Consider the following 27,921-nt stretch of genomic DNA (forward strand, 5'->3'; position numbering starts at 1 on the left):
GCAACGTTCGGCACGCGGCTCGCCAGGGTAAGCACCCTGGCGGGCCGGGCCAGTTTTATTTACCTGCTGACACGGTAGGTTTGGCCGATCGCGCCCCCACTGGCGGTGGTTTGCCGTCCCGGGCCAATGGGGGCGGCGAGAAGTGGCGCGGGCGAGCAATGTGCTGGCCGTGGCTTCTCGCCGCCCCCATTGGCCCGGGACGGCAAACCGCGGCCAGTGGAGGCTGCGATCGGCCGAACCTGCTGCTTCAGCAGGTAAATAAAACTGGCCCGGCCCGCCAGGGTGCTTACCCTGGCGAGCCGCGTGCCGAACGTTGCTGACCCCTGGGCTAGACTACACAGACGAGACTAAAGTTCTTTTTATAATGTTGGTGCACAAGATTTGTTCCTCAGACTAATAAAAGGTTTCTGCCAGATACAGCATTTTCTCCAAGCAGTGTAAACGGATACTTTAATTACTGAGAACTAGCACAAAAGTAAACTGCATTTTACTTTTAAATAAAAGATTAAAAGCATTGTTGCATACCTGAGGACAAATAAAGCCAGCCCCATACATGATGCTTCTTATAAAAGAGGAAAGGACATCCTTAGGGATGAGATTATCCGCAAAGATCATCATGAAATTGTTGCAGAAGGCTAAGTGGAAGACTTGAAAGAAGTTCATGGTCACAAAAAGTATAAAGTTTTTCTGCGTCATTATCTGTTTGGTTAATGAAATTACAGAGGACCAGGAGAGAGCTTTATCATTATTTTCTAAGCTAGTGTTCTCCACAGCAGTTTCTCTCTGTTCATACTGACTTGTGCTATATATGCCAGTGTAACACATACAAGCAGTTGCTAGTGCTGCAACCAAAACAGTAAAGATTTGAAAATAGGCAAAATTTTCCATATTATCTGATATTAGACCACAAAAAAGAATGCTGGTTGATCCAACTAATGTTGCCACTTGGTTATATTTAATAAGCTGAAGTCTACTTTCATGTCTAGTTGAAATCTCTGCAAAGAGCGCACATTGTGCTAGCAACACAAATGTAAGCAAGCCATCAAAAGCACATAAAGCAACAATAAGGTGAAGACCATTAAGCCAGTCACCTTCCTCATAATGTTTCCAAGGAAACCAGGGAAGCAGAAAAGCTAAACCATACAATGGTGCTCCATATAAAATTGAAAACTGACGTCTTGAGCAGCATGGGACTTTGGAGTTGTCTTGAATATACCCAAAGAGAGGGTCATTAATGGCATTCCAGATCATAAAAACTACCTGAGAAGAAAAATACAGAATTTCTCATTAGTGATATTTTTCTTTAGGATTCATCAAGACGTACATAACATCTGGAATAACAAAAGTGCTGACCTATATGATGGAAAGGTTAAACATATTTTGTATGTTGTACACTCTCAAACAAACATTATGTATATGTGTATGTAAAGTCATCTAAATTAAACTATTTCTAAATCTCTACTAACAGAGGATATTGATGCACAAACAATGAAGCACACCATGTCATATTTGTTTAATGTACAATTCTACTTGGAAAACAAAAAAGGAAAGCTTGCCAAATGGAAATGGACTAAGGCCAGATTTTTAAAGGTACTTTGGTGCTTTAAGATGCAGATTGGCACCTAGTAGGATTTTCAAAAGTGGGTGTTAGGCACTTAGGTGCATATGAAAATCCCACTAAGTGCCTACCCGCATTGTTAGCCACCTATATACCTTTAAAAATCTGGCCTTAAAGCCCCAGTCCTGCAAAGACTTACACACATGGTCCTTCATCTTGTAAACCCTTGTTGCATATTAGTAACTTTGAGAACATGAGTAGACCCTTTTAATTCATTGGGACTACATACTCGAATAAGGTTGCTCACATAAGTAAGGGTTTTCAGGATCATGGCCATGTTTAACTTTAAGCACTAATAGCAGTCCCAGACTGCTATTACAGTTTAACACATGTATAAATCTTTGCTGAACAGGGACATAGCCTTGGTAAAGAAAAACTTTATTTTGAAGTTTGTCAGAGTAACAAACATGCTTCCAACAATGGAATTTTTTTAAAACCTAAAAACTATTAACAATAAACTTTGAATACCCCTATAATTTAAGGATCAAATATTTAATTCTATTTGCAGTATGTCAATAATTGATTCATCAATGAAGCAGAATTATTTCATTGTTATGATACAAACACCATGGACAACAATATGAAAAACCATGTTCCAATGTACTATACCTGTGCTTGATGAAATGCTACTTCTGAAATCTTGTATTGGTTTAAGAAAAGCTTAACATAGTAGAAATTAAAGATACTGTTCATCATTCCAGCACCTAGTGTGGTCATGGAATATGCCAGGGCATTAGGATGAATTCCTAAAACAAACTTCATTTTCCAAATTGTGAATGCCTCTTCTTCTTCTAATTATAAAAAAGGAAAAATACTTATAATTACTTATTGATTGACTAAGTACAATTGATATTTATAATCCTTGCTAATAGAGGACGACTGAATTCCATGTTACAGTGAGACATATTTTAGTTTTACTACTTGGTAAAATGAAAAGCAATTGGAGATTTGCCTATATTAGGACTGCAAGAATGGATCCCTAGAGTACATGTTGGTCAACTTTATCATTCAGTCTCTTTCCAACTTTTAAAACGTACAACAAAATGTCTATAAAATTGAGTCAATAAGCTACAGTATTAAGAGATCAATTATGTTTCTTAATTTAGTATGAGTATTTAAATTTTGGTACATATGTATCAAAGAATACATTTATCATTTGTCAAAAACTGTATACCTAGACCCCAGTCTTGCACTGTAATCACCAGTGCAAACCCATACTCTGGTACAGTGCTAGTAAATCAGACTTTTTTCAAGTCTTTTTTTCTGGTTTCCCCCCAAAATTTACCTGTACATTTTATATTCATCTATACAATTAGATTTGACACAAGGTCTGCAACTGCTTACCCCAAAAAATTAGACAATGGGGTCCTCGGTTTCAGAAAGTTTGTGAACCTTATTACTTCCCTCATAAATCCTTTCTGCAGAAACCAAACAAAACTCTAGGGCCATACCTAATGGCAATCTGGAATAGCTATTCAAACCACTGGCTGAACTTAGTCCAGTGCATTGCCTAATGAACTGGCCAATATATCTAGTGCTCCATATCAAGGTTGGTACCATATTCCCTCTCGCAAGAAGTGCACCTCTCCAACTGTGCAACGCTGTAAATATGTATGATGATTCCCTTCTACCTCCCCTTCCCCTGGTCAGCCTATATCTATACTAAATCATTAGATTTGACTTTGTATGAATCAGGAAGTGGAAACCAGGTAGGTTTAAGTTCCAAATTCCTAATGGCTACTAATGTACTGGTACATGTGTGCTAGAGGATCCCACAGAGCAAAACAGACTGTTATTTAAGCAAGTAACAGATGGGTCCCACCAGATTCAGCTGACCACCTTCCCACTCAAATAGATTTATAGACTTCAAGGTCAGAAGGGACCATCGTGATCATCTAGTCTGACCTCCTGCACATTGCAGGCCACAGAACCTCACCCACTCCTGAAATCAGGGCTTTGGAGCGGAGCTCGGAGCTGGAGCGCGGACCAATAGGTTTTTGCCCAGAGCTGGAGCGGAGCAATTCAAAAATTTGATTGCTCCAAATCCCTGCCTGAAATAGACCCCTAATCTCCGGCTGAGTTACTGAAGTCCTCAAATCATGGTTTAAAGACTTCAAGTTACAGAGAATTCACCATTTACCTTAGTTTAAACCTGCAAGTGATCCATGTCCCATGCTGCAAAGGAAGGCAAAAAAATCCCAGCCAATCTGACCCGGGGAAAAATTCCTTTCTGACCCCAGCTATGGCGATCAGTTAGACCTGAGCATGTGGGCAAGACCTATCAGGCAGATACCTGGGAAAGAATTATCTGTACCGATTCAGAGTCCTCCCCATCTAGTGTCTCATCTCCAGCAGTTGCAGATTTTTGTTGCTGGCAGTTGCCGATGGGCCACATGCCATCGTAGTCAGTCCCATCATACCACCCCCTCCATAAAAATATCAAGCTCAGTCTTGAAACCAGTTAGGTTTTTTACCCCCACTACTCCCCTTGGAAGGCTGTTCCAGAACTTCACTCCTCTGATGTTTTTTTGTCTAATTTCAAGCCTAACCTTGTTGATAGCCAGTTGATAGCCATTTGTTCTTGTATTCACATTGACACTTAATTTGAATTACCAGGGAGGAAGAGGAGTTTTTATCCCTCAAATGTATTTAGAGAGAGCAATCATACTGTATAAAACTTGCTTCTCTCCAAGAAGCAATGACCAGGAGTAAAAGAAAACTAGTACACAGGTAGAGAGACGAAAATGCATTCCAAATGGTAATAAGCCCTGTCCAAACTGTGCTAGCTGACAGATACCATGCTCTACTGCAGGGGTTCCCGAATTGTAGTCTATTGGGCACTTGTTAGCGGTCCTCAGAACTGGCTGGTCATATTTTTTTTACATCTTTTAAATCACATTAAAATGTAGCTTCAAATACATTATACTTTCTAATGTTGAGTGTAAGCAATTTCTGTAATTGACAGAGATATAATTGTAAATGGAAGGGAAAGAGGTCTGCATGATTTTGAATAGGAGGGAAGGTGAATACATGAAATATGATCCACCTTTACAAAAAAATTAGAGAACCCAAATTGTAATGGTTGCCAAGCATTGCTCCTTTTTAACACTACAGAACTGTGCTTGATAACCAGAAGACAGAAGGGTCTAGTGGACAGTTCACTGGACTAGAAACTTGGAAACCTTTGTTCTCTGTAGAGTTGGGCAAGTCACTGTTCCTTTCTCCAACAGTCCTGCCCTTTCCCATCTGTAAAGTGGGATTATGGTCACCCTTCTTTATAAATATTAAAGGTTTATGGATGAAAAGTACTATATAATTTCTAGGTATTATTATGGATAATTATTTTGAAACATGGTAGCAGCTGCTACCATGCTTCAGTGTGGCCACAGATTCCTCACCAAACAACAGCACTATGGGAAGTTTACAATAAAAAGACGTGGTTGGTATCTGTGAGCTGCAGAATACAATTTTGTTTGAAAGCATTTGAACAGAACCAAGCATTCATCCCTAGGGACCCCAGGATGCTTTATGGACCATACATACACACAGAGATCTCTTCAGGGACCACTTAACGACATACACCTATGAGGCCCCTAGACTCACCTATTCCTATCTCTCTGTACTTCACCACCATTCCCACCCCCCCACAGCTCCCAGGGGTGCTGGAACAATTTGTATAGTGAGAGTGCTGAGAGCCATTGAACCAAACTGTAAACCCTGTATATGATGGAAACCACTTCAAGTCAGGGGGTGCTACAGCCCCTCTGCATCCCTAGTTCCAGCACCTATGATAGCTCCCCCATCCAATCACCCCCACAGGTTCCCATCCTCCCCCAACCCCCATTTCTCCTCAACTCCCCCTTATCCACCCCGGGAATTAACCCGTCACAGTCTGCCCACACACAACAAGCACTAACCGACTCGTTGTCTCCGCCCTCCGGCCGGAGGCTGCGCAGCTCACTCGGGGGGCGGAACTTAGCTTCCAAACCCACCTTCTCCCCCACTCAATTAGCTGAGTGGAGAATTTCTGCACGTGATTGGTCGGCGTTCCGGTCGATCCCTGAATGGCGGCATACGATTGGTTATCCGCCGGACAGGTCAGAGTGCCTGTTTTGAATAATCGTTCCCCTGGTAGTAAGAAGGCGGTTGCCGATGCCACGTTGCTGCCGGCTGCGGTGTCGGGCCCGGCCGGGAGAGGGGGGAACTCGGCAAAATCCGGAAGCGCTCGGCAAAGTCCGGCCGCGGCTTTAAAGGAGCTGAGCGATCCCCGGCTCGCCCTGCGCCGCGGTTCGGTTGGCTGTGAGCGCGAGGAGCCTACGGGTCCGGCGCCGCTGCCTAGTCCGCCCGTCCGTGCAGCCGCGGCGGGGGCCGCGATGTTGGCCGACAGCCTGGTGGAGGAGTTCGAGATCCGCGATGATGAGCCCTGGTACGATCAGCAGGACCTGCAGCAAGGTGAGCAGCCTGGCCGGGGCGCCGCGTGGAGGATGCCCGTCTTGTGGGGTCTCGCCCCTCCGGGCGCAGGGGACTGGGTCCCGCTGACCAAGGCGCTGGAGGAGCCTTCTCTGGCGGCGGCTGCTTCAGGGGATGGAGGGGGGGGGGAGGACAGGTAAGTCTCGGGGGGGGGACTCCCTATGAGAGCAGGGGGGTGGGGGGGCAGGTGAGTCCCGAGGGGGCTCTCAATGAGGTGGGGCAGGTGAGTCGGGGAGGGGGGATGATAGGGGGAGAGGAGAGCAGAAGGGAAACGTGGACCTGGGGAGGGATGGGACAAAAAGCGGCGAGGAGGGGGTGTGAGCGCCCGGGCGGACGGGACGGGAGCGCGCGGCGGGAGGGGAGGAAAAGGGCGAGGGAGGGTGCAGAGGACAGAAGGGTACAGTTGGCCCTGAGAGGGTGGCGAGGAGGGGGGGTACTCGGAGAAGGGGAGGGGGCTCTCTTGGAGAGGGAGGAAATGGGAGACCGCTCTAGGCTGGGGGCGCACAGGAGGAGGGAGAGGGCTCTCTTCTCTAACAATTGAAGCTGCAGGGCGTTTGCCATTATGCAGCTTCTTAGGGGACCGGGGGTTTAATGGGAGGTTAACCAAGAATAGCAAAGTACTGTAAGGCGCAATGGTATCGTGCCACCTTCGCAGTCATGGCTTCTGGGCCGTGTGTGACTGGGTAGGAATACGGACTTCTGCAAAACAAACCCTGCATTTAAAGAGTGGCTTGTGTACCTGGCTTAAGAACTGGTTCTTCCCTTAACTTTGTTCGCTTTTTAGGGATTAGACTGTGCCACTCTCTGTAATGCTGTACCTCTTACATAAAGCCGCTCGGCAAAGCGAATGCTTTTGCTTTAGCTGCAGTGCTTGCTTAAAATAGAATAGCTGTAAATAATACTTCGGGGTTTCCACACCCCGTCACCGTCTCCTGCCTACCTGTAATTAAAGGGCTTGCAATTGATTACATTGTAAATACTAGGATGAGTACTTGTGGCACTTTAGAGACTAACAAATTTATTTGGGCATAAGCTTTCGTGGGCTATAACCCACTTCATCAGAAAGCTTATGCCCAAATACATTTGTTGGTTTCTGAGGTGCCACAAGGACTCCTTGTTGTTTTTGCTGATACAGACTAATAGGGCTACACCTCTGAAACATGTCACATTGTAAATATTGGAATATCTTTATTATGGATAGATGGTCAGTTACTGCTCTCAGCTCCTCTTTACACATGTCCTGTTTAGAACTTACTGTGAACATTCATTGCATAATTCCAATATGAGTTTGCTTATCTTAATAAATATGTACTTCTTATAGTGCTTTTTCATCAGTAGTTCGCTAAGTATTTTATAAAGCTGGTAAGTAGGCACTGAGGCACAGTAGTGGACTGAATGTATGACATTATCAGTTTTCTTAACTTTTTGTAGGCATTAATTGGAATGTATGTAGAATAACTTTCTTTGGATTTAACAATGTTTAAAATTGGTATTTAGACTTACTTTTAAAATCCTATGTACATTCTTAAATGGCCAGCTCAGAACTGGAAGATTGAGAGAAGCGGCTTCCTCAAAATTAGATTTAATTAAAACTTGATTTCTCTAAGCTCTTCCTCATATAAACTCTTTGGAGTAGGGGCAGTTCTTTTGTTCTGTTTGTACAGTGCTGAGCACAGTGGGGTCCTTATCCATGACTGGGGCTGATAGATACTATTACACTATAAAGAATAAAAGTAGGGAAAAAAACCCACTGTTTTCATACTAACGTCAAGCAGCTAACAATAAAAATTCCATCTCTCTAAGGTCAGAATAAGTCTGGAATTTTATATGTTTTGACCAACTTTACTAACTGTTGAATAGCTATATTTGAGTGCTTCATACTCAAAAACAATAGTTTTCTTAGATTGTAACTTAATATGATCACATAAACATAAATAGTTTGCTGTTGCCTAGAACAACTGGTGAACCATCTAAAATGATTCTCTAATGATTTAGACCTTTTTTCCAATCCATTGTAAAGCTGTCACTATTCAAAGCCAAACATAGCTGTGTGAATCACCTAAACTGCCTCCTGAAGTGTACTGTGATTCGCTTCTGCCTTATAATGTTCTTTTGGTCTGATCTGAATGGAAAATAAGTGGATTAACCTTTTTTATTTATTATTATTCCTTGTATCAAACTGTAATTTTGTGTTGTATTTATAAGTTCCACCTCACAAGTTAGTGTATTTCAGTGATGGTTAAGAGATTCTCATATATCAAATAGACTTAAATACAGATTCTCTCATTAGAAAATGCCCTAAGTGTAAGTAATGATTAGCCTTGCCAAAAAAAGATAATAGTAAAAAAATCACAAAGCAGGAGGTAAACTTCCTGTAAAGGGATTTTTTCCTCATACTGCTTTTTTTAAATGCTCTATTGTCTGCAATACTCTTAGGAAGTTTGAAAATATTTCCCAACACTTTAAAATCTGGCAAACATTGACTTTTTGTCTATTGAGTAGAACTGAAGCTAAATGATGATTTTTTTTTTATCTGCAAATGATTTTTATAGCACCCATTATGTCAAGGGATGTCTGCATTAGCGTAATTAAAATTAGCACAGCTCTGGGAATAATATTGGATGCTGCTGCTGTGCTGAGAGAGATCAGGATGTTTTTGAGGATCCCTTAAAATTAACTAAAAATCCTAACTCCCTTAGCAGTTGAGTAGTTAAATTTTAACTCTCAGGATTTGAAAATCCCAAGTTCAAAGTAGGTCAAAGTTCAGACCAAACCTTTGATTGTGCTATGAACAATAAACTCCTGAAGCTTCCACCTTTAAAAATGGAGAATTTAATATCCAGCCAGACTTATTGTTAAAGCATAATGTTGCTTGAAGTGAATTTTCATGTTTGAAATATTCAAGAATAGGAGGAGCAATTCCCTGCTTTCGTAGGACTGTATTTTGTTGCAGTGTATTGACTTTCTGAAAAGGCTTCTCTCATATAAGGAAAGTGATCATAATGCTGTTGTTCAAAAACTAACAAAGGATTGAACAGATTACAGTCTGGAATGGAGGGTATAATATACATTCCATGGTAACAATTCTAAAGTTTGCTTAAAAGCAAGGATCTGATGGTAAACCAGGACTGCTTAGTAGTCTCTTCTGTTGTTGAAAATATCATTTTGCTGTACAAAGTCCTCTTATGTAGACTATTAAAACATTGGGGGAGGCGGAAATCTTGACACCTCCCCCAATGATAGTAACGGTGTCAGCATGGTTTGTACTCCAGTGTAATTAAGTGAGAAATGTTTAATGCAATAGCAAGAACAACTTCTAAGTCTCACTTTAGTGTGGACATTCCAGACATAATTAAACATGATGAGGGGCAGAGATAGAGCTACCAAAATCTTACTCACCTTATTTTACCTAGAGGAGTAACTCATAAAGTGACTGACTTTAATTTGCATTATTTAAGTAAGAATGGATGACTGTGGCTTACAATAACTTTAGCCTCAAAGTGAAAAGTGACCTTCCCCCACATCTGTTGGGATTTCATTAATACATTGGCATAAATTTACAGTACCTGAGATCACAGCTAAGAACTTATAGCTGCTGTCCCTCTGCACTCATTGTACTGAACCTTTTAAAGAATTTACATTGCTTTGTTTCCTTATTCATCTGGACATCTAAGTCCTATATCTGCTTACTTATTTTTCTTGATTATCCACGCACTTAATGAACTTACTTGGCTGAGAAGTCCTTTCACTGGCCAAACTCCCCTGGACATCAGCATACTTAGTCTGCAGGATCAGTTGAGTAAATTAAAAAAGCTAATACTCTTTAACACACATGCTAATGGGACTGATTATTTTTTTCCCCAAAGATGTTATACACGGGTAGCTCCCATTGATTTCACTGGGGTTTATGGGTGCTCAACCTTGCTGAAAATTGTTTAATTAGACAGTAGATCCTTTCTGTAATGATTAAAAATACTGGAGTTTTAGTATAGAACAAAATCTCTCACTTCTTTGCCTGTTTTTAAACAATGGGGTTTGTTTTGGTTTTTTTACACGCATTTTCTTGGTCTTTTCCACCTGTTTTCCTGCCTATCACGAGAAAGCCAACAGATTCTCTGAGACGAATGGTGAATATTTCCTATAAGAAAATATCAATGCTTCTGTGAATCTTGTGTCAAACTAACAAGAGTATGTTTAAATCTGCAGCATGTACTTAGGTGCTCCATATAGACAGGAATACTTGCATACCACTTTATATGTTTGAAGTGCTGGGTAAATACTAACAATATGTACTGATATTCATGCATATGTAACTTCATGTTTATATGCATAGTTTAATTTCTTCTAACTGCACTTCTAGATACACTTTTTGTAAAGTATGCTTAGAGCCATAACACAAATCCAGGAGACAAGCCCAGATCCACAAAGATATTTAGGCTCCTAACTGCCACTGAAATTAATGAAAGTTAGGAGCTAAATACCTTTGAGGATCTGGGACAAAATGTTTAACTTTGTGTGTTCTGAGTAATTCTAAGAGTTATAAATATTCTTTGTTTAACAGAATCTTATTCTGTGCCTTATTTAAAGCATAGAGCCTTATGTGATGACAAAGTAAAAGTTGGAACACTGTATTCTTTGAGGTAACAGAAAAAGTTGCTACAAATTGTTGAATGGCTTTAATGATTACATGGCTGCTGGTTACCCAAGGCTAGTGTTGGTTTAGAATTTGTAAAATAGGATTATATTTGTATAACATTATATAGGGGATTATAGACTCACTGAAGTTAGACTGCAGGAGTTACCCCAAAGAAAGAAATGTGGAAAAATAAAAGGGGCTGTTTCTGACTGCCAGTTTAAACTTTATCTTTGCCTCTGGTTAATCAAAAGGAAAGTTTACACTTTCTGCCTCTGTAGATTGCAAGGAAACATCAAGCAAAATGTCTTAAGTAAAGTTGGTGAGGATTGGGAGATTTGTAGACAGCCCAGAAAATTAAGCTGTAGCTGGGTTTGCATTTCTTAACAAATGGACTCATGATCAAAATTATTCTTTCAACTCCTACGAGATTAGATGAAAATACTCCCTTTATTATGACCATTTTATAAAAAGTGCAGGGATATACCCACTACATTGCCTATGTATTTTGTGCATTCTAGAACATACACACTTTGTATTCATAAACAAAATTAACTTAATATTGGCTTATATAACCTTTGGATGCAGGAGGAGGGACTTCTGTTTGCTGGGTAATGAACCTTTTAGTTTGAGGAGATTAGCTGTAATCCTAAAAATGACATAAGGAGTGTGAGGCAAGAAGATTGCATTGATGTCACTATAGAATGATATACTAACCTTTAATTGCTGAACTATTTAGCAGTATATCACCAGAGAACAACTTTATTTCTGTTTTCTTATGTACATCAGTTAATGCCTTGTTTATTTCCGCACTATTCAATTAAATCGTATGGTGTATTTTGATGTATACAATTTACATAAACTTGCTGGAGTATCAGAATCCCAGTACGATGTTTGGATGCCATGTTTTCTGGCACTGCTTTTCTACAACTAATAGTTAACTTGCAAGATATGGGACTAACAACTACAATGGTACAGTGGAGTCTTGGGCCCTTGTCTACAGTAGGAAAAAAGTTTAACTTGGATGCATTAAATTTCTAAACATGGGCATGTTATTGTGTATTTAATAGATTTCCTCCCCTCTCCTCCCACTGTGGATATGGCCTCTGACTTGCTGCTGTTAGTAGTCATTGGGTGTGGGGTTTAAATTTACTTACTCTTACTGGTGCAGATCTTGCCCTTCTCTTTCATAGAATCATAGAATAACAGGGTTGGAAAGGACCTCAGCAGGTCATGTAGTCCAACCCCCTGCTCAAAGCATTGATCAGTGGCCTTTGTTTTAAGAATCAGATTGCAAGGAATATTTTTTCTTTGCTATGCTCAAAGTAGGAAATAACACCTTTGAGAACAACTTTGTTACAAGTAAAGAATATATAATTCATGGATTACTTGATCTGCTAAAGCACTTTAATATCTCTCCGAACACCCTGTTGGAAGATCTCAAGTTTCTGTGCATATTTGTTGGGGAAGTTCTTTGGTTTATGCATCAGAATGTAGTGATAATTTGAATATTCTGTCTAAGTGAAGGCTGCCCAAATCAATTTTTAACAGGATTTTATTCCATTACAGCAACTGGATAGAGATAAGCTATCAAACTAAAATGAAACAAGATAAAAACAACGGCATTTGAACTTCCAACCTAAAGAAATATTGGGAGTTCATATTCCAGCCTATTATCTGTACTGCTCATATATATTATACATGCTTTTAAATCTTGGCGGAAAGAATTCTAAATTCTCCTTGGCTTGTCCTTCCTTGTATTCTGGCACTCTGCCGTTTATGATGATAGTTCTATATATCTAAAACTTAACAAGATTGTATTGCCAGCTTGCATGTATATGACAATCTGGTCATGGTCCAAGTGATGTGAAAGAGGTGGAAAATTACAAACTTTGTATAAGGAATTGCAATGTAGCTATTGGATTCTGCACTTATCTTCTATATGAAATATAATGCCATGTTTGGGGGGGTTACTACTCTAGCAATAACCTAGATTATTGATCTCCATTGTCACACAAAGTGTGAGATGCATGCAACATAAGGACTAATAATGTGCTACTTATTGCATATAATTCTTTCATAAGCTTGGAATTTACTAATCCAGGCTATAGTTAAAGGAGGGCATCCAAGTTTAGCTGTAGTCCCTGTATATGTGTGGATTCCTCATTCTTTAAAAACAAAACAAACAAACAACTGCAATATTCATAGGAACTCTGGAGATTACTGAGGAGGATTAGGCTGAGTTTCAAATATCTAAGAGAACAAATAGCATTTAGAATCTTTTTTTGAGAAAAGGAAACTAACCATTGTCTGGTGCTGTTTATAAATCAAGAGACACACAATACATATCTGAGCACATTATCTAACTTCCTATTTCATTAGAAAAAGTGTTTGTTTGAAAGTCTTCAGCTGATTGTCTAATGGTGCTGCATGGGCTGGGTTGCCTTTTGGGGTGGTTGGCGGAGCAAGGGGACATCAAATATTGTTCCAGGCCTGGCCTAACCAGTACTTAACAGGCCTTCTTGCTGTTTACTCCCCTCTCAGAATGGGTTTAGCAGTTAGCTAATTGAGGGATCTAGGGTAAGAGCTACTTGGTGGTACACTACTGGGACTCGTGTGTTTATGCTGCTCTCTGCCTACCATGTTGGGAGCATCATTCCCATTCATCCTCATCTGCATAGGGGACAACGTGAATGGGCAGATGTAGATGGGGAATGACAGAAGGCAAAGAGTGATCAGGTGAGGAAAGTAAAACTAATGTGGTGGAGAGGAGACTAAAAAGGATGGAATGAATGAGGGGGGAAAATGGAGAATTAGCCTCAATCTCAAAGAAGTTGTATTGTAGCATAATAGCTTGTACGTGGACACAGTTATAACTACCGTAACTCCGAGAATTTAATTGAAATAACATAGTAATGGTCAGATTGCACAAACTGGGTCTTAAAATTTACAGGCAGATTATTTATTTATTTAGATCTGCATCTTGCTGCTGAGCTTGGGAAGACATTATTGGATCGTAACACAGAACTGGAGGAATCTTTGCAGCAAATGTATGCAACCAATCAAGAGCAACTACAAGAGATAGAGGTAAATTTTAAGGCGTATGGGTGAGTTCTATTGCAGAGTTTGATAATCTTGAAGTGTGGACATTGAAATAATTTGGATACCATGAAACTTGATTTTGATATGGTATTAGGACTCCTTCAAAACTTCATCTTCCAAGAAAACATTCTGAATGCCTCTTGCAGTTAATTTTAGTCTGATTCTAAAATTTCTAAAGCTTGATAACATGCATAGACACAGTTTCCTCTCCTTAATAGTATCTTTGTATCTTCACTAAATTTAACTTCTATAACTATAATGATAAGTACCAGTTGTGTTTGTATAAACTAGCTATTTCAGAAATGTATACTGTTTAAAACAAGGGTTTCTCTATATAAATACATGATGTGGGTGGATTACTTTTCTTAACAAATCCAGAAAATACATGTAGAAGAAATCTGTAGGTTTTTGAAAAGCCTGCATTATTTGAAATAGTATGACTAGCTGTTTCCACAAATATCTTCATATGCACAAAAATTGTAAGTTTAACAAATATTATGCCGTACGCAAAAGGCTTCCTGTAATTACACAAGAGCAGTGATATTTTTGCATGCTGTATATTTAATATTTTCGTCTGATCAAAAGTATTAAAGTCAATTGCAAAGAACTTATTCTATTTAATAGTGTTTTCAGCATTTCAGTCATCCATTGATATTAATTTTAAACCTTTAAATTAATGAAATGAATTGACTGGTAATTAAGAAGAATCTACATAACTGAATAGTCCACATGATACAAGTAGTATTAAAGCAGTCATCAATTTAAAGTAAAGTGTATATATCTGCCTGCAATTTAGAGAATGTTGAAATGATCTTTCAGTACAATAATGGCAATCACTACAGCTTTAATCCAACATTTGTATTAGGTTGCATATGGAAGCAAGTAACTGTGTTGGTAGTAACATGGCATTTTAAATTCTAGGATGCTTGTAGGTGTCCCACGTTAGCTGTTTTTTTTGTTTGTTTGTTTGTTTGTTTTTAAGAAAATTCATACAACAGGTGCACAGTATAGACAAAAAATGCCCTCTTCTAAGGATACCTTTGTATTGCTGATTTTTTGACATACCTCACACAACTTACTTGACTTTTTTCCCCCTATTAAATCATGGTAGATCTAGTCTCTATATCCAGCTCATTCTGTAATATAAAGGACATCAATAAAGTAAAACAATGCTGGAGTTAAAGCTACCAACCACAAACAAACCCAACCTATCTGCATTTGTTTATGCAGAGCTCTTGAAATGTCTCCTGGGTCTAAATGGTTTACATACTTCAGACCCTAAGGATCAATCTTATTTGTGAACTCTTAGAGCAACTACACAAACTATTAGGTCTCCCACTCTAATGTACATTAAGGTGCAAGGAAGGGCAATGAAAATGATGGGGAGGTATGGAACAGCTTCTATATCAGGAGAGATTAAAAAGAATGGAATTATTCATTTTAGAAAAGAGATGACTAAGGAGGGGATATGATAGAGGTCTATACAATCATGAATGGTATGGAGAAAGAGAAAGTTGTATGGTGTTTACCCCATCACATAACACAAGAACTAGGGCAGTAGTTCTCAAACTTATTTGATCACCTCCCCCCCCTTCTTCGTGTATGTTGTAGTTATGCCCTCTTCTCCCCTACTATCCCCCAGCCACACAAGTACATATGCCCATATACGCAGCAGCGCTTCACTTAAATCATTTTTTGCTTCTTTGTTTTTCACATGAATTTTTTTCTGCTGCATGAATGAGCCAATGATCCATTGTAATAAGAGCAAAAGTAAAACAGTGATTGTAGTCCATACTTAAATAAATGTGCACACTGCATCGTAGCAAACGGATTAACATGCAGATGGCAATGACTTTGTATAATGCTAAGCAAGCTTAACAGATATCTGTCAACATGCACAGTGCCATCTAGAGCCAAATGCACAGTGCTGTCTGATATGTCTGGAGGAATCAGCTTTGCTAGTTACTTGTTGCTGTGAGTAAAATGTGTGCAGTAAGATTTTTTTCTTTTTTTTTTTTTTTCTTTTTTTTCCCTCAAAAGATTCTCAACTCCCTCCTGAATATATTCCACGCCTCCTAGTTTGAGAACCTCTGAACTAGAGGGAATCACCCAATTAAATTAATAGGCAGCAAGTTTAAAAACAAACAAAAGGAGTATTTCTTCACAGAACACACAATCAACCTGTGCCAACAAGTATCACTGGGTTCAAAAAATAATTAGCTCTATCCTCCATGAAATTATCTGTCAATGGCTACTAGCCAAGGTGCTCAGGATGCAATCCCAGGCTCCAGGTGTCCCTAAACCTCCAGCTGCCAGAAGCTGGGACTAGATGATGGGGGATGGATCACTTGAAATTGCCCAGTTGTGTTCATTTCCTCTGAAGCATCTGGCACTGGCCACCATCAGAGACTGGATACTGGTGGACCATTGGTGTGACATATGGCCATTCTTATGCCCATCACCTTGTAATGCACTCATTTTATGAAGAGACGGCAAGGAAATGCTATAATCTTGCCAAAAGAATAAACTGAAAAAAAAAAATCTGTCCTACACACGTTACTTGAGAGTAGCTGTCTAAAGAGCCTTGTTGCGTCTGCTTTATTCATGTAGATTTTTGAGAGCTCATTTTAAAAAAATACTGATGTAACCTGATCTGTATTACAGTCAATTAGCGTTGCGCATAATATAACTTGTGTATGTTTCATTTCAAAAGACAATTTCCTTGTCTTCGCTGCATAGGAAGGGTTAAGGGAATTGAAACATGTAGAACTGTTCATAATCTAATTTTGAAGATTAAAACTAAAGTTTTAAACACTTGACATCATTAGGTATTTAGTCTCTGACCTTTGCACTGACACGTATGCTACTAACTAATCATGATGGATGTAATAAATGGTGCAATAGCAGATTAAAACCAATGCCAGAAAAACTAACCAAGACTGTTCATGAATCTTGGCATCTCTTGTAAATCCAAATGTGGGGCGTTACAGCTCTCCTTTTCATAATGATCTAGTGGAGTGTAAGCCTGCTTGGCAGTGTTTCACTTGCAGTTACATATTAAGTTTTCCTATTTCCCTTGCAATTGATGTAGATGCTAGTGTGAATTTCTGAAATATCAGGAAAGCCAGTACAAACTTTGATGTTTGCATTTGGGGTTTCTGCTCTCATCTCCTGCATGATATTTTCAAGTTACGCTGACATCAGCCATGCAAGGTGAGATGAAGTGTAGTTCCTTGAGAAAGGGAGTAATCTACTCTCTCCCTCATGTTCCATTCCACCTAAAGTATAACCTGCCAACATAGGCTACCATTCAGTGGGTTCTTTATTATGCATTAAAGCACCTAAATTCAGAACTCTAATCTTCATGTTTATATGCTTAGTCACCTTTCCCGGTTGAAGAAACCATGAACGTTTCCAATTTCTTTGAGACTAGCAGATAGGGAAAGTTAATCTGAAATGGGTCACACTGAGATTCTGTTGGTTAATCCACATGCTATTCTTGTGTGAATCCTGTGTCACGTGCCCGTGGGTTGCAAAAAGATCTAACCAACAGCTATCCGATTGATCTTGTAGTAGTTTGTTTGTAGCAGTGCATAGCCCTAGATTAACTTGTAATCGCTTCTTAAATTACCTAAAATGTAAAGCCATCAACCTTCTAATGCAGTAAAAGGTTAAGTAGAATATTAGAAGCTTTGATTACATAATTAGCAGGTCACTTACAAGAGTAATTGCTCCTAATCTAGAAATCTTTCAGACAACTTTGATGTGGATGATTTTGAACATTTAACATCCAACTGTGTAAAATGTAGTTAAATTTAGAACCTAATACTTCAAGAAATATTCTATATTCAACTTCTTTAGGACAAACTAGTTCATGATAATGTGAACTTGATTTTAAACTTATTCTAAAGATCATGGAGCAAATAACTAAGCAATCAATTTGCAAACACCTAGAAAATAAGGTGATAAGTAACATTCAACATGGATTTGGCAAGAACAAATCATGTCAAACCAACCTAATGGCTTTCTTTGACAGTATAACAAGCCTAGTAGATAGGGGGAAGCAGTAGATGGGTATATCTTGACTTTAGTAAGGCTTTTGATACCGTGCTGCATGACCTTCTGATAAACAAATTAGGCAAATACAACCTAGCTGGAGCTACTTTAAGGTAGGAGCACCCCACTGATTGGAAAACCGGTCCAGAGAGTAGTTATCAATGGTTCACATTCAAACTGGAAGGGCATATCAAGTGTGGTCTCACAGGGATCAGTTCTGAGTCTGGTTCTGTTCAGTATGGCATAGAGAGTACACTTATAATCTTTGTGGATGATACCAAGCAGGAAAGGTTGCAAGTGCTTTGGAGGACAAGATTAAAATTCAAAATGATCTGGAGAAATGGTCTGAAGTAAATAAGCTGAAATTCAATAAGGACAAATGCAAAATACTCCACTTAGGAAGGAACAATCAGTTGCATATATACAAAATGGGAAATGACTGCCTAGGATGGAGTACTGCGGAAAGAGATGTGGGGGTCATAGTGGATCACAAGCTAAATGAGTCCATGTAGCACTGTTGCGCAAAAAAAAAAAAAAAAAGAGCAAACATCATTGTGGCATGTATTAGCCAGAGTGATGTAAGCAAGACACAAGAAGTAATTCTTCCACTCTGCTATGTGCTGATTAGGCCTTAACTGGAGTATTGTGGCCGGTTCTGGGTGCCACATTTCAGGAAAGATGTAGACAAATTGGAGAGAGTCCAGAAAAGAACAACAAAAACTATTAAAGGTCTAGAAAACATGACCTCTGAGGGAAGATTGAAAAAATTGGGTTTGCTTAGTCTGGAGAAGAAGACTGAGACAGGACATAACACTTTTCAAGTACATAAAAGGTTGTTAAAGGAGGGAGAAAAATTTGTTTTTGTTAGCCTCTGAGGATAGGACAAGAAGCAACGGGTTTAAATTGCAGCAAGGAAAAAAGACGGCTAAGGGGAGATATGATTGAGGTCTATAAAATCATGACTGGTGTAAAGAAAGTAGATAGAAGTAGTAAATAATACTTCTCTCATAACACAAGAACTAGGGGTCACCAAATGAAATTAATAGGCAGCAGGTTTAAAACAAATAAAAGGAAGTATTTCTTCACACAACGAACAGTCAACCTGTCGAACTCTAAAGAGCATTCAGGAATTAGTGTGTATGAGACTGTTGCAGTTTTGAAAACAAGTATAACATAAGAAAGGCCGTACCGGGTCAGACCAAAGGTCCATCTAGCCCAGTATCCTGTCTACCGACAGTGGCCAATGCCAGGTGCCCCAGAGGGAGTGAACCTAACAGCCAATGATCAAGTGATCTCTCTCCTGCCATCCATCTCCACCCTCTGTCAGACAGAGGCTAGGGACACCATTCCTTACCCGTCCTGGCTAATAGCCATTAATGGACTTAACCACCATGAATGTATCCAGTTCTCTTTTAAACTCTGTTATAGTCCTAGCCTTCACAACCTCCTCAAGTAAGGAGTTCCACAAGTTGACTGTGTGCTGGGTGAAGAAGAACTTCCTTTTATTTGTTTTAAACCTGCTGCCTATTAATTTCATTTGATGACCCCTAGTTCTTGTATTATGGGAATAAGTAAATAACTTTTCCTTATCCACTTTCTCCACATCACTCATGATTTTATAGACCTCTATCATATCCCCCCTTAGTCTCCTCTTTTCCAAGCTGAAGAGTCCTAGCCTCTTTAATCTCTCCTCATATGGGACCCGTTCCAAACCCTTAATCATTTTAGTTGCCCTTTTCTGAACCTTTTCTAGTGCCAGTATATCTTTTTTGAGATGAGGCGAACACATCTGTACGCAGTATTCAATATGAGGGCATACCATTGATTTATATAAGGGCAATAATATATTCTCAGTCTTATTCTCTATCCCCTTTTTAATGATTCCTAACATCCTGTTTGCTTTTTTGACCGCCTCTGCATACTGCGTGGACATTTTCAGAGAACTATCCACGATGACTCCAAGATCTTTTTCCTGACTTGTTGTAGCTAAATTAGCCCCCATCATATTGTATGTATAGTTGGGGTTATTTTTTCCAATGTGCATTACTTTACATTTACCCACATTAAATTTCATTTGCCATTTTGTTGCCTGATCACTTAGTTGACAATATACATGTGTGCATCTTGGTTAACTCTTCTTTGCCAGAGGATGTTGTGATGTCCAAGACTATAACAGGGTTCAAAAAAGAATTACCGGTAGATAAATTCATGGAGGATAGGTCCATCAATGGCTATTAGCCAGGATGGGCAGGAATGGTGTCCCTAGCCTCTGTTTGCAGGAAGCTGGGAATGAGCAACAGGGGATGGATCACTTGATGATTACCTGTTCTGGTCATTCCCTCTGGGGCACCTGGCACTGGCCACTGTTAGAAGACAGGATACTGGGCTAGATGGACCTTTGGTCTGACCCAGTAGGACCGTTCTTATGTAAGGGCAGTTTAGGTTGGACATTAGGAAAAACTTCCTGTTGGGTAGTTAAGCACTGGAATAAATTGCCTAGGGAGGTTGTGGAATCTCCATCACTGGAGATTTTTAAGAGCAGGTTAGGCAAACACCTGTCAGGGATAGTCTAGATAATACTTAGTCCTGCAGTGAGTGCAGGGGATTGAACTAGATGACCTTCTGAGGTCCCTTCCAGTCCTACAAGTCTGTGGTATTTCTGGTCCAGGAATGACTTAATGCATATTTGTATGCAGGATACCTGGAACTTTGAAGTATTTGTGTGTAGTAAAATCCATATAGACGTGTTCAGCTGTGGGAAAGCCTAAGGTGTTTCTAATACCAAGGGATTTAAAGATGGTTTATTACTCTTACGTAGGAAACCTTTATCCTAGGCTTTCTAAAAGCAGTTTCACCACTACAAAATAAACAACCTGCTAAGTTTCTTGAATAAAGAGGATTACACTGAGAACATTTCATACAGAATTAAAAAAGCAGGAGACCTTTGATTGGGATTATATAAACTAGAATGCCCCTTGTGGGTAATTGAAGTTTGTTCTAATTTGTACTTCCTGATAAATATAACCCAAATATCATCAGTTTACAGTTTTAAGACTAAACTAAAATCAGTTTCCTTAAACTTAAGGCAGCTTCATACACTGAGAAATTTATTCTGATTTGAAAGGGTTTGCCCATGCAAAGTATAACCCCAGTGTTGCAGCTGGTAAATTGCATAATTACAAACTGGAAGTTGTAATTTAAATCATCCTTATTCTAATTTAAGGAAACCACATGTGACATGGTGTCTTGCTATTTACTCTGAGATTTAAAAGGGCTGGTGGGCTCATTTGTGGAAAACACTCCTGAGCTATTTAAGGGTACAATGTCTTTCCACGGTTCTGCAATCAAAACTAATGTACATTGTATTATTCGTGACATTTATGGGAAACAAACTGAAAATCCTGATTTAAGAATTTAAAGTTAAAACTTACACTAAGTAGGATTAAACATTTTTAGCAGTGTGAAGATGGTAACTGCAAATTATCTTCTAGTACCTTACAAAGCAAGTGGAGCTCTTACGTCAGATGAATGACCAGCATGCAAAGGTTTATGAACAGCTGGATGTTACAGCAAGAGAACTGGAAGATGCTAATCAAAAACTAGTTGTGGATAGTAGAGTGTCACAACAAAAGATATTAAGGTAACTAAAGTTTTGTGGAGCAACTTTTTTTATATATATAGAGGAATTAGAATGGAATACTAGTCTGACTGCATTAGTTTATGCATTTTTGGGTGGCTGGTTATCCAGTTGTCTAATCACTGGGCTTTTGGGTTATGTGATTTTTTGTTTGTTACTGGTAACGGTGGAGCAGTTTCCACAGGAAGAAGCACAAAACTGAGTGAATAGTGACTGAGCTCATGCTATTGGTCATGCCCTTGACTTAAAGCCAGTCATGTTAACAGCTTTATATGTTCATGAACTTCAGCCTGACAGAGACTATTGAAGGTCTGCAAACCCATATAGATGACCTTCAGAGACAAGTGGAGGAATTGAAGAAATCTGGACGAGGTCATATGAACCATGAGCGATCTGAGCAGCCACGATCAGTGCACAGCTTCTCATGTTTGAAGGAGCTGTATGACCTTCGCAAGTAAGACGCTAACTCAATGATACGTCATTTTATTGTGCAAGCAGATTTTTTTTAATCTTTCATCCATTTGTTTGTAGCAGAGCAGAGAAATCAGACATGCATTTCTAAAAAATGTCAGTGTCACTCCAGACAAATGAGTTAAGACCAAAGCAGTCTTCACAAGCCTACTTTTAAGCTTTAATATTGACACTTCTATAGTGCATACTCAAGAGGTGATTTTTTTGCTTGTATGAAACTGTCAGATTTCTGACAGTGGATTTTATGACCATTCTGGGCATTCATTAAGGTTTTATAGTAGAAATTCTGAGACTTTTAAACTGCAGGGTATGGATATCTTATAGTTTGCAGATCCATTTCATTGAGAATTGTACAAGTTAAAAATGGGGGAAATAGACTGCATGATAATCCAATACATCATCTTCCAGTACTAGGAATGTCCTGTAGAAAACTATATCTTGTGGCCTCAAAGAAATACTCTAAAAAATCTCAAGAATTCTGATTAGAGGTCTCCATGTACAGTAGACTTTAGATCTACAATTTGATATTGCAATTAAGCAGTTGCCACACCACCTGAACTGGGAACCATACATCACTGGGTACTGAATTTACTAAAGCCCTGTAGAAAAGCATTCTGTTTGATTATTGAGGCATTGTAACTTTGTACAAATAGATACCTTAATGACCAACCTGGTTCTGTTTGGAAACCATTTTTTTCCAACAGTGAGTTTAAATTCAATCTCTGTATTATCCAGAAGAGGCAGCCTAAAAATCATAGGAAATCTAAGCTCTGACGCTTTTTGTTTCTGCAGGTATTTTGTTTACGATCATATTTTTGCAGAAAAAATTACTTCAATGGATAGTCAGCTGAGTCCCATAGAAGAAGAAAATGAGAACTTAAAAAAGGCTTTGACTGTATTACAAGCCCAACTTAATCTGGAAAAGGAGAAAAGAGTGACTATGGAAGAGGAATATCAACTTATGGTAAAGGAGAACTGTGACCTTGAACAGAGGCTGGTTGATAAAGACTTATACCGGGCTCGGGCAGAAGAGCTTGAATTAGAAGTGGCTGAAATGCGGCAGATGTTTCAGTCTGAAAACACATTTGTCAACAGCATGGAGAATCTAGTTCCAGAATCATTTTTTATTTCATTTAAAGAGTCTTTAGAAAGGGAAATTAGTCAAAGCCCTTCAGAGGATGCATCCTTGACTGTCCCCCAGCTTGATAAAAGGGCCCTAAAAAGAAGCAACAGTGAGACGTTCCTAAGCAGTGCTGCAGGAGGAGACCTTCTAAAGGGCCATGAAGAAACCTGTATTAGACGAGCTGAAGCCGTGAAGCAGCGAGGCATCTCCTTGCTTAATGAAGTGGACACTCAGTATAATGCTCTGAAGGTTAAGTACGAGGAACTTCTGAAGAAGTGTCAAATGGATGAAGATTCTTTGAAACATAAGGCTGTACAAACCTCAAAACCGTATTCCAAAGACACTAGTGTGGGGAACATCCAGTCTGACCGTTCAGCTACTGATCAAGAGCATGGAAATGTTGAGCTAACGGGCTCACCCACAAATGCTATACCTGAATATAAAGCTCTCTTTAAGGAAATTTTTAGTTGTATCAGAAAAACAAAGCAAGAAATAGATGAACATAGAACAAAATATAAGCGTTTCTCTTCTCAGCCCTAACACTTGTTTGTATTAACTATGCTGATGACCTGTTTTCCCACTGAAAAGTTCTGTATTAGTCCAGAAGGGAAACATTAAGGGTCCCTCTGGTGTTTGTATGTATCTTGCTGTCACATGTGTACTCCCTTCAACTTGAATGTATGTTCACTTTACTTGTAAATATGTATGATATGGTCAACCCATTAGTCAGTTGTATTCTCTGTGCACGCAATGACCCCTACCACACAGTAAAAGTTATTGTTCAGTGGTAGTTGTTGGCAGTCTTAAAAGTAGAAATTTGGCTTAATTTTTGCATACTACGTTTGTCCTCTCCACAGCAGCAATTGACAATCTAGCTCACTATGCCCAGTATACTACAGAAGCTGTAGACCTAAGGAGAAATGATTGTATTATACTTTTTCCACTGTGGGAAATTTGGAGTAAATTTTTTCCTTACTTCACAAACCAAAAAGGTTTTGTTCAGTCTTAGCCTTGTGGCTATTTTTGAGTATTAAAATCCACCTGTGGGAAACCTCTGCTTCAGACTGAAATTAGTAGCCAGTCTAAACGGATGTGCCCTGGCAGAGATGAGTGGAAACTGGCACAGCAGCCTGTATTAGGCTTAATTTAAGCCAGTTTTTCATACCAAGTTTTCATATGCACTAAACTCTTTCCCCTTAGCATAAATGTCTTTATATTAAAAATGGATTAGGTGTAAAGGTATGAATATTTGAGAGTGTTCAATGTTTAGGGCACTCTTAAGGCAAGATACTGTGAACTAGGTATATTGTCACTGATCTACTGTTCCTTAGTGGTACTTCTAAAAGTGCATTTTTGTCATGTGATAAGATGGAATGTTACAATTTGTGGTAGCTTTGTTGTGGAGGAATGGCTTTCTTTAGTCTATAAAGCCTCCTACTCAAGTGTTTTAAAGGAGACCGGACAAGTAAGTTTATCAGATGATGGTGTTCATCACTTTACACCATTTTAGCTCAAGTATGTGTAGACCTATTTAGTATCAGCAGTAAAAACAAAAACCACCCCAAAACCTCTTTAAGAACCAGATTACAAAATGTAAGAGATGAGGCCAAGATGTAATTAAACCCTCCTTGCTCCTTCCTCTCTTTCCATCCCTCCTTCCCAATAAAATAAAGATTGCAGGACCAACTTCAGCTAATGAAAATGAAGAATATGGATGACCACTGCATCAAATGGGAGGAGGAAAGGCAGGAGAATGGTAAAGGCTGAGAAACCAAGAAGGAATGGAAGCCAGATAACCAGCACTAAAAGGTGATCTGATAATTTTACAAGAGTAGCAATGCGCTTAACTCTTTAAAGTGTCGAGTGTTCAAGTCAATGTTTGCTATGGATAAACATCTATCTACTTGAGTTGCCTAGATAAATCAAACTGTTGGCACATGATGTTAAAAGAAACTTTACAGCTGTCATTAAGTTGCTGCTGCTATTATAAATTCTTGTCTGCCTTGTGTACAATGTAAGTTAGTCTCCAGTTATTTTATACTTGTCCTTCAGTAAGATGGAATTCAGTTTTACAGGTTAGACACTTACACTGTAAACAGTTGTGTACTGAAATAAACACCTATTTAAAAAAAATTCTAAATACTTTTCCAAAAGGCAAAAATCCCCACAGCTAAAGTTACTGGGTATGTGCTGCTAATTTTGTCCAAATGTGTGAAACTACCACTAATGCAAAGAAGGAGTTCTTAAAGTAAGTGTGCATGGCATCTTCATTTATATATAGATTCACCTCCCACTCCCAGCAGGGATTTCAGACTTGCTGGCCTATACCGCCCTTGCTTAGATGAAAAAACTAATTAGGGAACTAAATTAAAGACTTGGGAGGGGGGGTAGACTAATCTCTCCTTTTCCTCTCCCACATTTCAGTTCCCTCTAGGTGAGAAAGTTGCTTCCCTGTACCTGTTCCTCTGATATCAGCTCCCTTTAACTTGCATGTTGCTTGGCTTCCCTGTACCCTTGGAGATGGCGGTCTGTTTCTCTGCTCATTATGTAGCAAGGGCATCCATTGCAGGCAGCAATGTTGACACCTTGTTCCGCACTTTCAGTCTGGAGGACTCTAGAAGCAGATGGGAACCTGCTGCCACAAGTGGTTCACCACTCATTTGTGTTACTGTAGTGCCTGGGAATAGGAACCCTACACAGAGCAGGCCTTGACTGGGCTGTGCATGTATAAATGGAACAAAGAAAAGCCCTAGCTCAAAGAGGTTTTAGGCTATGTCTAGACTACTGCAGTAAGTCAACCTATGCTACGCAACTCCAGCTATGTGAATAACATTGCTGGCGTCTATGTATCTTTGGGTCAAGTTACTGTGTCACCTTACCTTACCTTATGCTTCTCGTCAGGGATAGAGTACAGGGGTCGACTGGAGAGTGATCTGCTGTCGATTTGGTGGGTCTTCACTAGACCTGCTAAATCGACTGCTGGTGGAGCAATTTCAGAGCATTGATCCTGGATGTAGTGTAGACATAGCCTAAGACTGACAACAACTGGATTGAGACAGAGTATAAGGAAACAATGGGGCACTAATGGTCAGTATATGTTGTGGCAGCAGTAGCCAGCCATGATGCTCTCTGCAGGCATCACAAAAGGGAGGGTTTTGAAAGAGGATAACAGTTTTGCAGACATACAGGGAAGCTCCTCCCAACTGAGGGGCAACATTGACAAAAGCACAAAGGAGCTTGTTTGAAAATTTAACAACTGGGTGATGGAAGCACAGGCTGAGCTGGGGCTGGGAGTAATTTCAATACTGATAAGAAGGGTTAGGCAGGTTGGGAAGGAGGAAAAAGGCCATGACCAGCATTCCTGCCACTTCAGCCTCATTTTGTACTGTACATGCTTAGTAACTTCAGTATCTGATTTGTCAATCATGTCTATCAATCGACAGCTGGGTAACTACTAGGAGCAATCAAATGGCTCACGGTTTAATGAAGAGCTTGGTATACACCAGGCATGTGCTGTCTGCAGTCCTCCCCTTTCTAAGCCAGTTATCAGATATGGCTATAACAACCTCCTTTCATATATACAACAAAATTATCAGTGGTAGAGAACTATTGCACCACCAAAGCCTCTGCTGTCACTGGATAAGTGGTTGGGTTTTTTGTTTGTTTGTGTTTGTTTTTTTTTTTGTTAAAAGGGGAAGTCACTCAACCTACCAGTTCCTCAAAAGTATGCATCTAACTTTCAAATAGTTGCCTGTTCTATACAGCACCACAAAACATACAGGGTGCTAACAGTACAGATGAAGACAAGTTCACCATGATTCAAATTCAAAGTTGAGACAACAGAGTGGGAAGGCAAAGATGACTGTTTTTTGGGTAACTGGTGCTTGAAAATATTTTGTTACAGCTTAATTCTGAAGTGGGAATATGTTGGAAAAGGTACAACATATATAAATACTAATCTATTAATGAATGCTGCTACATTTGACAAAACTTTATGGATACACTTACAGGAATAGATAGAATGGTCATTGTAGCTATACTGATTGTGCTCAAACAAGCAATCACCTTATAAGCATTCAGAAAAATACATGCAACTTCAGAGGCAATAATCAGTTTGAAGCTAGTTTGCTCTTGATGGACATAAAACAGCATCTAGATACTTTCTAGTTTACTCACAAGAGGTTTATGTTGAGTTTTAGTTATTCAAAAATTAGGACAGTAAGATATTGTCCATAGGAAGATAGAGATGCTATGTAAATGCAGTAAATTATTTAGCCAACTAACCAAATTAATCCTATTTGGTTTAACTGCTCAAACAAACTTACTTATTTCAGCCAAACAACTCACTTTACCTCAGCACCTCACTTATGGTTATCAATTGTTTTCACCAGACAAACTGAAACTACAGCTGCATGCTCAAATCTTATCTTCAGCCCAAGCAGAGTGAAGACTAAACACAAGAAATGGTAAAAATACACCACTCTCATTGATTAGTTAGTTCCCATGTCCCCTTTCCAATTCTTGCACCTGCTCTTAAACTTAAATCTTAGATAATAAAATCCTTGTGGCAGAATACTATTTACTGTGTTTGAACAGTGCCTTGTACAACAGGGTCTCCTACTCAGGGGGGCTTCTAGATGCTACCATAGTGAATAAAGTGATTTGTAACCATATGTAGTACTTAGCTGAGGGAGTGGGGTGGGTAGGGATAAGCTAAGTCATTCTCTTAACTTTCTCTAGTCCATAAAAGATTATATTGCTTTTATCTGTTCACAGACAAACACATGGGGGTCAGAGGCTGATGCATAGTC

At 39.4% G+C, this 27,921-nt stretch overlaps 2 protein-coding genes across 3 annotated transcripts in view; one reads left to right on the forward strand and one right to left on the reverse strand.

Moving 5' to 3' along the window:
• Window positions 1–5,802, reverse strand: part of LOC117883511 (transmembrane protein 180-like) — a 27,219-nt gene extending 21,417 nt beyond the window's left edge. The window contains exons 1-3 of one of the 2 annotated variants that reach the window (XM_034782803.1): window positions 5,611–5,802; window positions 2,228–2,409; window positions 526–1,260 (exon numbers count right to left, since the gene is read on the reverse strand). In XM_034782803.1, coding sequence (XP_034638694.1) covers window positions 526–1,260; window positions 2,228–2,380 — 888 coding nt within the window. In that variant the 5' untranslated portion in view covers window positions 2,381–2,409; window positions 5,611–5,802. Of the gene's footprint in view, window positions 1–525; window positions 1,261–2,227; window positions 2,410–5,535 lie in introns of both variants that reach the window. The other variant, XM_034782802.1, reaches the window with a different exon arrangement.
• On the forward strand, window positions 5,666–27,920 carry CDR2 (cerebellar degeneration related protein 2). The gene is made up of 5 exons (XM_034782801.1): window positions 5,666–6,070; window positions 13,696–13,808; window positions 21,371–21,519; window positions 21,806–21,970; window positions 22,780–27,920. The coding sequence occupies exons 1-5, from the start codon at window positions 5,683–5,685 to the stop codon at window positions 23,648–23,650; spliced, it is 1,686 nt and encodes a 561-aa protein (XP_034638692.1). The 5' UTR covers window positions 5,666–5,682; the 3' UTR covers window positions 23,651–27,920.
• Window position 27,921: the final 1 nt, after the last annotated feature.

This window comes from Trachemys scripta, chromosome 10, assembly GCF_013100865.1.
Source record: "Trachemys scripta elegans isolate TJP31775 chromosome 10, CAS_Tse_1.0, whole genome shotgun sequence".
Taxonomy (NCBI): domain Eukaryota; kingdom Metazoa; phylum Chordata; order Testudines; family Emydidae; genus Trachemys; species Trachemys scripta.

Excerpts from the sequence above, each read along its gene's own strand:
- CDR2 (XM_034782801.1), top strand. The coding sequence starts at position 5,683 with ATGGCGGCATACGATTGGTTATCCGCCGGACAGGTCAGAGTGCCTGTT. Across the intron at positions 21,520-21,805 it reads TCACAACAAAAGATATTAAG|CCTGACAGAGACTATTGAAG; the intron begins GTAACTAAAGTT and ends CATGAACTTCAG. Across the intron at positions 21,971-22,779 it reads GAGCTGTATGACCTTCGCAA|GTATTTTGTTTACGATCATA; the intron begins GTAAGACGCTAA and ends TTGTTTCTGCAG.